Source organism: Gopherus evgoodei, chromosome 3 (assembly GCF_007399415.2).
Source record: "Gopherus evgoodei ecotype Sinaloan lineage chromosome 3, rGopEvg1_v1.p, whole genome shotgun sequence".
Lineage (NCBI taxonomy): Eukaryota > Metazoa > Chordata > Testudines > Testudinidae > Gopherus > Gopherus evgoodei.
In genome coordinates, this window is record NC_044324.1 from 42,384,560 (window position 1) to 42,396,304 (window position 11,745).

Genomic DNA, 11,745 nt, shown 5'->3' on the forward strand with positions numbered 1-11,745 from the left:
ATCTACATTTAGCCCCAGATCCTGCAATCAGCTCTGCATGGTCAAGGCATTCTTACAGAGTTTGTTGCTAAACTAGGACCTTAGATTCAAAATTGAACACTCCTTGGGAATATGATAGATTATATGGTTCTGTGTTATATGTTACAAAAATAAACTATAGGTACATTTAAGAAAGTTAAAAGACTTTATTACAATGCAGAATATATTAATATAAGCTTTTTACAAAACATTTAAAAAATTTCAGTAGTAATAATAAATAAATTCAACATCATATTTCTGCAACACACTAAAATATTACAGTTACACTTTATAATGAAAGCTAAGCACATCAAATAGGGCATATCCTACACTATTTACTCAGAAAAAATTCTTACTGACTTCAAGTGCATTGAGTTCTTTCTACCTGTCACTTTTCCTAATACGAAAAGCAATAAAAGTGCTAACAAATTACTGTGCAAGCTAATGCCTGATCCTGCAAACACATATGCATGTTCTTAACTACCATGAGATTACTCATGCTAGTAATGTTAAGCACATATGTGTTTCCAGGATTGAGACCTAAAGTCACATATTTAAAGTCAAGCACGTATATAACTGATCAGGACCTAAAATATACAACTTGTTCTAATAGGAACACATTATATACATTTTATATATTTTATTTATTTTACATATATATTTTACACATCTATATACTGGATCTGTGTAAAAATAGCACACATCATTCTAGATTAATACTGAAACTTATAGCTATTGATAAAAACTCTTCGTTTTGTTACAGTAAAAAAACTAAAACTTTAAACAACAAGGATTTTTTCATTCAGAAGCACCTACAATTTTAAAATGTATAAAAAGTGTCTATTCACTGCTAAGGTTTAGCCTTCAAAGTATGCTAAAAACTAAAGCAAGTTCTCATTGTGATGTATCTTGGTGCAGACAATTTCCATCTCCTTTGAAGCAATACCACATACAGTGGGTTTGGGTTTTTTTTTATTGCATATTGTAGTAAAGATGATGAAAATCCCACAGGACTGAATTCCATGTGAAAAGTAAGAACACAAATCAGAACCCTCTTCATAGCACTCTGAAAATTTTGGCTCTTTATCATTCTTTTCAAATATTTCTAAATGTCTGACTGTTTTTTAGTTGCTTTTCTATTTGCTTTTTAGCTTCTGCTCTCTAACTCTTTTATTCCTGTAGCAAAACTGTTGCATTTATCTTGTATAAATGACAGAGAGGCAAGAAGGGTGGCAAGATTAAAAGAGTCTGCATAGGGGTCTGATGAAGTGGGTATTCACTCACGAAAGCTTATGCTCCGATACATCTGTTAGTCTTTAAGGTGCCACAGGACTCGTTGCTTTTTGCATAGAGGTTGTATACTTCTGTGTGTGTGGCTCATACCTGAGGAGGCTCCCTGCATGTTGCTACACAGCAGGCATTTTGCGTTAGCAGTAGGCTCATGGATTTAATGATACAAGGATACACTAGCCATTCCTCAAGCTGGGGCTAGACCAGCAATCACAGAAAATTCAAACTCCTCAGCTGACTGGGTGCAGAGGATATATGCTGGATCCAAGATTTTAGCCATAAGAAAATATCATACCCAAGGACACAAGTATATACTTTGGGTGTCGTCCCACAGTCTTTACTCAGGGAAAACTCCAACTGAGCTCCTGGGGAATTTCACCTAAAGATTGTGGGATAAAGCCTTTTAATTCTATCTGGAGCAGTTAAAATGCCTTGAAGGGCAAAAAAAAAATCTATGTATAGGCAACGTAATGATTGCAGAATTCTCTCGACACTCTTTTGTTCTTTAAGGACTCTACGTCATTATGGTTAGGAAAATAAAATACGGACCTAAGGAATTACTATTTAAAAATATTTCCCCATTTTTTCAGCTGGGCATAATACCATAAAACTATCTAGAAGCTGTGACTTCTATTACATTTAATTACTTCTCCCTTTCATAGATTCCAAGGCCAGAGGGACCATTGTGATCATCTAATGCTGCAGCTTTAAAGAGTGAAATTAAAAGTTTAATTTCTCTCCGAAAATACTTTACCTATTATTGTTAAAACAAGAAGTAAAAGTACTATAATTGAAAGAAATTCGAGAAAACGTATATTTCTCTATTATTTATTTACACTAGCATTGGACATATGCTGTGGCCCAGATGCTGCAAACTCTTATGCATGTAAGTAATTGTAAGCATTGAGGCCCATATCCTCAAAGATATTTAGGCACGTAACTCTCACTGATTTCAATGGAAGTTAGGAGCCAAAATATCTTTGAGGATCCAGGCCTAAGTTCAGTGGGACTATCTGAATGAGTAAAGTTACTCACACATAAGTGTCTGCGGGATCAGATCATCAGTGAGTTGCCCATTTGTAGGGTTTTTCACACAAAAAATAAGGAAGAGAAAAAAACATTTTTAAAAGTAGAAAAACATAACTGTAAAACCACCACGATTGGCAGGGGGGCTCAGGCACAAGTGTAATAACTGAAATTACTTCGAACTCATGTATTTGAGTTTACTATATTTCAAGTTGATGCTACCCCTTTAAATCAAAGGTGGCTGTTATTAAATTTAATTGGTTTCACTCACAGTTTGTATGTTATTGGTGCAGCTACTAAATAAGGGTGATTACTAAGCCAAGCTGACTTCTAAATGAAGACATATGGTATGTGAACTTTGTGGTTTCTGACTTACTGGCTTAGCAAAATATACAGCAAATAACTCTAGCATTTCTTTAACACAAGGCAGCCTTACAGAATTCTGTCCACTCTCTCTAAAAAGAGCTCCCCCACGAGAGCTGGATGTGAGGAAAAAATAATTTAAAAAGTAAGATTTGAGTGAATTCATGTAAAAAGCAAAATATTTGGTTTTTACCTTGAATACTTTTTATTAAAACAAAAGGCTATTTCCCATGGGAAACATGGTTAGTTTCCAGTGAAATAATGTTTGCCATCAAGGGTAAAAACATGATTATGTTTTGGGAAAAAATTCATATTCTCCTCTAACAAAAGTAGTGTGCTCTAGTAAACAGGAGAAAATTGCATCCTGCATCACATTTACAAATACTGGAGGAAATATGCACTTTCACAAATAAATGCTTGCAGAGTGAAAATTGGATGTTTCACTTGGCACTGGTTTCCATTTAACTTAATTTAGCCTATGTCTCAGTCATATATTATGGTAACTAGCCCGATTCAATAGTTCTTACTCAAGAAAATGTCAGCATTGTCTTCCAAGCGCTACTGATTTGCCCCCTAGTGAGCTAGCCTGGAATTGCAACTTGTTATTTCTTAAGAACTAGGCAGAACAAGCTTCATGATAAGAAATCTACCTGTCTAACTGGTCATTAAAGAAATATATTATGATGTTGCATTTGTTGTTTTTCTGAGTCACTAATTTATTATTTTAAACTATTTCCTATATAACTTTTTCTAATTTAATGCAATACTCTTTATGCCTAGAACTACATATATTTTTACAATATATTTTACCATAGTGGAAGGTGTAGTCTAAGAATTTTAAGAGACTAGGTAGGTACTAGATTTGGGAGATCATCTTATATCTAAATTCAATAATTATTTAGCAATCCCTGAGCACACAGCAGATGAAAACAATCTAAATTTCGAAAAGATTAGTTTTAAGTAAGCTAAAATTTAAAGTTACACACACTATTTTCTCTGCAATTAACATTACTCTACTTTTAATTAAAAATGGTATTGGCATATATATAAATCATAAAAATAAGAAACAAATATACAATACTCATGTCAAAAATAATAATTATTATTATCGTACTACAAAGCTCATGTGCAATAAAAAAATACTTTGAGTCACCATTCTAGCTTCATATCTGCTTTACTCCACACATATTTTCCTCCTCGATTCAGAAACATCTTCTCATCAAATCCACTGAATTTTATAGCATGTTCTACGCCTACATCCAGGATAGATTTGGAAGGCTCTTTCCGTCCATTTCTACAGTTCAGAAAACGCATCTAGGAAATTCATAGATTAAGAAAATTAGGAAGTGGCTAAAAGTGGAGTATTTCTACAAAATGAATTAACTTAAACCCCAGTCCTGTGAAGGCTCATGCACATGGTTAGCTCTATGCAGAGTAATTCCATTGAAGCCAATGAAACTACTCGCAAGTGTAAAGTTAAGCACATGAGTAAAGCTTTGCAGGACCAGAGTCTTTTTTTCTCCTAAAAGATGGTACAAAGAGAGTTAGAAAATATCCTGCTTAGTTTACATATAGGTAAAGAATACACATTCCCACACAAATTAGGTCTGCAAATTGAACTTCACAGTGAGGATCAAATATAACAGACATGTAAACTATTATCTTGATCCTGCAATTGGTTGCATGCAAGTGGACCCCTATGCACTTGTGAAGCTGCTCACTCAAGTCCATTTGCAGGATCAGGTCCTGTGTTTGAGTTGTCTAAATGTTTATGATGATGAATACAATTTCCTTGCATCCACATGTAGCAGGCCATTCTTTCAGAAACATGTGGAAAGTACTGTATGGGGTAAAATTAAACTGAAATACTTGTAATTTAGCCTGCTAAACCATGAATAATAGCTTAGCCCATATTAACTGATAGAGAAATATTAACTCATTAAGTAGCAAACAAAAACTTACATATTCATCCAGAATGAGGTATGAGTCTCTCATCTGTAAAAGCATAGAAAAAAACTATAAATTACTAGACAAACTAAAATCTATGCTTTTAGTGAAAGTTAGGGGATAAGTAAGGTATAGGCATAATAAGTATCCATTCCCTTAGGGCCTGATCCAAAGTCCTTTGGAATCAGTTGGAGTCTTTCCATTCATTTCGATGAACTTTGGATCATGCTCTTAGTGAGTAGCAGATAGAGAACCATGAAAGTGGCTTTTTACGAAAAAACAAATTGTTGCTTGACTACCATTTTTTGTTTGGTTTAAGGATCAGATTGAAATTCATCTTTGGGTGCTGGCTGGTGAGTCTTGCCCACATTCTCAGGGTTTAACTGATCGCTATATTTGGGGGTTGGGAATCTTCCTCCAGGGAAGATTGGTAGAGGTCCTGAAGGTTTTTCGCCTTCCTCTGCAGCATGGGGCACGAGTCACTTTCTGGAGGATTCTCTGCACCTTGAGGCCTTTAAACCACGATTTGAGGACTTCAGTAACTCAGACATAGGTTAGGGTTTTGTTCCAGGTGTGGCTGGGTGAGATTCTGTGGCCTGCATTGTGCAGGAGGTCAGACTAGATGACCATAATGGTCCCTTCTGACCTTAGGTCTATGAATCTATGAAATATGGGTGCTCAAACGGATACAGGTGCTTTTAAAATATATACAATCACTTACTTGGATGTTCACATCAGCACATAGATAAGTACAGTGAATACCCATTTTACATGTTTAAATGATTATATGAAATTCAAAAGGAAGGATGTAGCCTACTGAGGCATCCACATTTGAAAACTGGGTTCTGAATTTTAAAAAACTTATCTATTAAAATGTAATCATCCTTAAATGTTGTGATCTGGCACTAAATTCCTCTGGATTCTTTTTTGTTTTATTTTGTTTTAAATTCACTATGCAGGTTTTCACTTAGAAAACCTAGCCTATTACTGTTATGCTATTGGTATTCTTAATGCTCCAATCTACCTTAGTACCACCAACATTGCCTGGTTCAGCTACTACAGAAATCAATTGCAAAATTCCCACTGATTTCAATGGGGGCAGAATTGGGCTCCATAACTGTAAGTATCCCAGTGTTATGTGCTTTTCACTCCATATGTAATAGATTTTTGTAAAAAATTCTCCAAATATAAAAAAAACAGCTGCTAAAGGAATTATATTGTCTAACTTCTAAGCGAAGTATTAGTAAGCAAAGCATTAGCTATCATGCTATTTTCTAGTTTCTGATAATAAAGAATTATCAAAGAATAGCTTCATTTTACCTTCTGATTAGATTCTGGTACTAAACATGAGACCTCTCTATGGCGATCTAGGAATTGTTCAAAATCTTCATTGCTGATAATAAATTTCTCTGCTTCTCTCAGTGCATCTTCACCTGTATTCTCTCCTTCAATGAGCAGGCATTGGAATACCTGAAAGACAGAAAGTATATGATGAAGGTTGTATTATCTGTCATAATTACCATAGGAAAAAACAAAACATAAACTCCACCATGACTGAGAGGCCCTGGGTCTCTCTTTTCACAGTGATTTCAACTGGCTGAATCTTCAGTGAAGTCAACGAAATGACACCAGCATACCACGAAGCGTAAAACTAGCATAAATGAGAGACACCACTTCAGTGGGGCCAAGATTTCTTTTATAACATTTTTCCTAGTGATCAAACTGCCCCACTCTGTTACACCAGTTTTATTCTGGTTCAATTATATTTATTTCAATGGAATTAAAATGCTGCAAACTAGTGTAATAGAGTGGAGGATCAGGCTCTAACTATTGAGAAAGACTCTTCCATGTGTCTTTGCACATTTAAAAGCATGTGAGCCTTACAAGATTTTAAACTAAAGAGGACAGCTATTTCACACTTTTCTAATGAAAAATATACTTAATAATAATTAATATTGTGTATTCAGACTTCTTCCTTTTTTCAAAGTAATATGACATTTTCCATTTTTTTTCCTATAAAAAAACCATGATGTTCCCTATATGTCCCAAAATCACCAGACTTCTGTATGGTAAAAAAATATTTCCTTGCAAATAACACAAAAGGGCAAATTCTTGACAGTATCTGAGTGTCACTCAAATGTAGTGAGGGAGATGGCCTGTCTGGGATTCGGTTACGGATCCTTGATACTAAGTGCCATCAGAAATTAGCTCTCTCTCACCCAATTGGAAGATCAGGCATAGTAGAGCTCTGCTCCACCATGCCCCCTTCCTGGAGGGTTGCCAACTTTCTAATTGCACAAAACCAAACACCCTTGTCCCGTCCTTCTCTGAGGCCCTGACCCTACTCCCTCCACACACACACCCCTATCACTCACTCTTCCCCACCCTCACTCATTTTCACTAGGCTGGGGCAGAGATTTGGGGTGCAGGAGTGTGTGAGGGCTTGAACTGGGGGTGCGGGTTCTGGGATGGCGACAGAAATGAGGGGTTCAGGGTGTGAGAGGGGACTCTGGGCTTGGGCAGGAGATTGGGGCATGCGAGTGGGTGAGGGCTCCGGTTGAGGATGCAGGCTCTGGGGTGGGGCGAGGAATGAGGGGTTTGGTGTGCAGGATGGGACTCCATGCTGGGGCCAAGGGGATCATAGTATGGGAGGAAGTTCAGGGCTGAGGGAGGGGTTTTGGGTGTGGGGGTGTGGGCTCTGGGGTGGGGCCTGGAATGAGGAGTTTAGGGTGCAGGAGGGGGCTGGGGCCAAGGGGTTCACAGTATGGGAGGGGACTCAGGGCCGGGGGAAGGGTTTGGGGTGTTGAGGGGGTGTGGGCTCTGGCTGGGAGTGTGGGCTCGGGGGTGGGGCTGGGGATGTGGGGATTGGGGTGCAGGAGGGGGCTCAGGGCTTGGGCAGGGGGTTGGGGTGCAAGAGGGGATTAGGAGTGTGGGAGGAGGTTAGGGGGTTCCAACCTGGAGCAGTGTGTTGGGATGTGGAGGAGGTTCAGGGTGCAGGCTGTAGCTGGCTGGCACTTACCTCAGGCGGTTCCTGTAAGCAGTTGGCATGTCCAGCTCCTAGGTGGAGGGGCCAAGGGGCTCTGCGCCCTGCCCATGCCCACAGGCGCTGTCCCTGCAGGTCCCATTGTCCACGGGGTTTCCAGCCAATGAGAGCTGTGGAGCCGACGCCAGCACTCCAGGCTGGGGCAGTGCATGGAGCCCCCGTGGACACCGCTGCACCTAGGAGCTGGACATGCAGCCACTTCTAGGAGCCGTGCGGAGCCAGAACAGGCAGGGTGCCTGCTTTAGCCCAGCTGCGCACTGACCGGACTCTTATAGGCCCAGTCAGTGGTGCTGACCGGAGCCGTCAGGGTCCCTTTTCAACCAGGCATTCCAGTCAAAAACCAGATGCCTGGCAACCCTACCTTCCTGGTTCTCCCCTTTCCCTGGGAAGAGAACATGTGGCCTTGTATTTCTTGCTTACCTTCCATCGGACAGGATTTAGTGCCTTAACCTGTTCATTCATATCTTCGTCAACATTAAATCTATTAATTACTGAATTTAATTTAAAAGCCACAGCATAATCTTCGCACCACTTTCTCAATCTTTGGAGATTCTCAATGTGGTTCTTGTTTCCTTGTCCACGGCCAATTAAAACATTGACTTCCTCATCAAAACTATCACAGGAAACTGCAAGAATGTCTAGATATTCACCTGAAATAGACAAAACATTAAATTATATTCAATGTCTGCAGTAAAGAGTCATTAAGTCCCCAGCTTTGCCACCCTCCACCTTCAAGCACACCCTCAAAACCCATCATGAGGAACCCTATCAAAGAGGATTCCACATGGTCTTAGGAGGACTGGAGAGCATCTCAAAGGTGACACACCCTCTTCTACACAGATATGGGGACACCTGGGGCTAATGTATTTAAAGTCAGTCTAAATACCTCTGATCTAAAAGTACATATAAAACTATTTGGTTTTGTTTGCATTTACTGTAAATATATTATTAAAAAATATCCACAGACTCCTTATTATAAAGTTGAATTGAAAAGATTCCTGAAACCTGTGCATCTTTATAAACATATACATCATTTTTCCTTACCGTAACGCCTGAACCATCGTTCTCTAATCATGCTGCCATTGCTCACAATGCTGACACTTGGCAGTTTTAGTTCCTGCTTGCAAAACTGGACCAATTTGCCCACAAATTCTCCTCTCTCTTGCAGAAATGGCTCTCCTCCTGAAAAGTTTATTTTTTCCATACCTAGTATTTGACAAAAGAAGAGAAATGCTATTTGGATTGGATCAATTTAAGTTTTGGGACCTTTTTCTCACAACATATGCACAGAAGAATGCAGATGATTTGCACAGATATACTAATGGTGAACCACAGTCCATAGAGCTCCCGTTGAGTTCAATAAACTGTTTCAAATATGTATGAAGAGGGGAAACCCCTTTTTCTGCTAAAGTTTTGCTATGATTTTCATAAACATATGAAATTCCCATTGACTTCAACGGAGCCAAGATTTCACCCCTGGTCACTATTCACGATGTAAAGTACCATGCACATTATTGTACTGAAGATTATTTACAAATCATTAAATTATAAGGACAATATTTTCAAACCAGGGTATCTGAAAAGCTACTCCTAAATCCACATTTAGATACTTTCTTTATGGATTTAGCAGGCTATCTTCAGGAACTCAAGCTTTGAAAATGTGGGCTAATAATATAATAATCAATCCTCTTTACTTGTAAACCAGACCTTTACAAGTCTGATTTGCTTCCCCACTTCTAGATGATACCAGCCTCTACTGCAATTTTTGTATCTTCTCACTTTTAAGGCAGCAACTAGATTTTAACTTTCAGGTGCAGTTTGAGCTCCCTCCTATTTGAACCAAAACTAAACCTCTTCATCTGAAATGGCAAAGGAGGTTTTTGGTTTTTTTACCCGGGAGAACTTTTGGTTACATTTTATGAAGATGCCACACAGCAGCACTGCTCCAAATTTGTCCCCTATACTGTACTTTCAATACTTTTTCAGCACATGACTGAATAAGGAGAGAATTGGAGACTGAACCTACTCTGCTGGGCTTTTTTAGGTCTGGGTCACAGCTTTAATTCAGGGCTAGTAGAAAAAGGTGCAGGCGAAGGGAGAATTAGGGAATTTTTTAATCAAAAGGGGGAATTCTGTCAATTCCCTTCCCCATTAAATTCAACATTTGGATAATATATTTAAAATAATCATTATTAATAATAATAGCAATCAGTCATAATCTGGACCACGTCAGAGTATTTGCTGCCCTCAGCCTACAGCCCTGGTCCCAGCAGCGGAGTTCACCCCGGAGGTCCCAGGGCCAGCAGTGCGGCAGACTCACCCGCCTCCTTGAGCATGGCCAGCCCCCTCTTGGCCTCCTCGAGGGGCAGCACGAAGGAGGTCTTGGCTGTGTGGAAGCAGAAGCCGCAGCGGTAGTTGCACTGGCGAGTGAAGTGATAGTTGACGCTGATGGGGACCGTGGGCACCTCGGCGCCACCCGGCTCCCCAGCGCCCTCCTCCAACAGCGGGGGGCTCCTCCCCGGCAGCAGCGCCCCCCGGAGCCGGCAGGAGAAGGGCGCTAGGCAGAGCCACAGGGCGCTCAGCTGCGCCTGGACGACCCGGAGCAGCATCGCCAGCGCCTGGGGCAAGCCACGCATCTCGGCCAGGTGCATCTTGGCGCTGGGCTGCAGCCCTCTGGAGAGCCTGGCAGGGGCGCGGGCCCCATTTAATAGCGGCGAGCATGTGACGGGCGCTGCTGCCTGGGGAAGGGAAGGGGGCAGTTTCGGTTTCCTTTACGGAGAAGCGAAACTTGGCCCCGGGTGGCTGCAGCGGGCAAGGTGTGTGTGGAGATTGCGGCGAGCCCGTTTACACCGGGCCACCCCGACTCCCTACCTAGTTACAGCTGCCGGCTGTGCATCCCCCTCCCCACTCTGGGCTCTTGCCCCGCACAGGCTTGCGCCAGGCTCCGAAACCGGCGCTTGGGAAATATGCCCGACTTCTGGTTTCAGCTGGTCAGAGCCCTGCTTCCCATCCATACGAACGGAGCGCTACCCTACTGCTCTGATTGCATCGGGTATGCCCCCCTGGGAATCCCCTAGACGACACATGGCGTGTCTGCAAACCGCATTCCAGCCAGCAGTTGTGATCGAGGTGTGTGCATCTTCACAACTAGCCATAAGGGGAGGGACACCCTCGGGCTGTAAAGCAGCAGGGCGCTGTGCAGCTGGCCCATAAGGAGGAACATTCCAGCCTGGGCTCCTACCTCCTGCTCTCCCCCTTTCCTGGGGATTTTCTGTCTGTTATAAAGGCCCTCTCTGGGGGTGCTCACAGCTGGCACAAGTTAATACGGCCTCAGAGGACCAGCCCAAGGCAGAGCAGCCTCAGGCTTGAAGAAGTGATGCAAAATTTCCAGTCACCCGACCCCCCAACCTGTGTGCCAGTCTCGAGCTGATGCTTGGGGTTAGGGTGACCGGATGTCCAGATCTTAGGGTCTTTGTCTTATACATGCAAATATGTCCTCTCCTCCTCCCCTCCCCCCCCAAAAAAGACATCGGCCTTAGCCTACCCTAAACCCAATTGTCCATACTATTTGTAACTGGGAACATCTGACAGTGGCATCAGCGCAGTCCTCCTGCAGGATCAGGGGACTGGGCTGCAGCTGGTGGCATATGGCTCCAGAGTTGTGAGTGAAGTCAAGAGGTAGTTCGGTGCCTGCGAAAGGGAGGTACTCTGTAGTTTGGGCACTCAGCCACTCGGAGTACCTGGCAGGGATGTCACCTGTCATCCTCAGGACTTCCGACACCCCAGTAAGGTACATCCTCTCTGGTCGTGTGAACGAGGGCAGGGTGTCATCCCCTTGTTTGGCCAACTGGACCCGCAACCTCCTGAATTGAGACATCACAGTGCAGAGATCATCCTTGTTGAGCATACTACCGTATGCATTGCTGACCTAACGCCAGGAACTTGAGTGCCGACTTCCAGCAATGGACCTAGTCATTCTGTCACGTTTCTGGATCGAACCCAGCTTCAGTAAAGCAAAGGAGCAAGGTTTAATCATCTGGGCTGCCAATGGAAGTAGC

General features: G+C 41.8%; 1 protein-coding gene across 1 annotated transcript; it reads right to left on the minus strand.

Annotated features, from left to right (window-relative positions):
* Positions 1–165: 165 nt before the first annotated feature.
* RSAD2 (radical S-adenosyl methionine domain containing 2) lies at positions 166–10,382 on the minus strand. Its single transcript, XM_030555480.1, has 6 exons — positions 10,008–10,382; positions 8,732–8,893; positions 8,108–8,337; positions 5,965–6,114; positions 4,660–4,692; positions 166–4,011 (listed from the first exon to the last, which is right to left on the minus strand). The coding sequence occupies exons 1-6, from the start codon at positions 10,336–10,338 to the stop codon at positions 3,847–3,849; spliced, it is 1,071 nt and encodes a 356-aa protein (XP_030411340.1). The 5' UTR covers positions 10,339–10,382; the 3' UTR covers positions 166–3,846.
* Between the last annotated feature and the right edge of the window lie 1,363 nt (positions 10,383–11,745).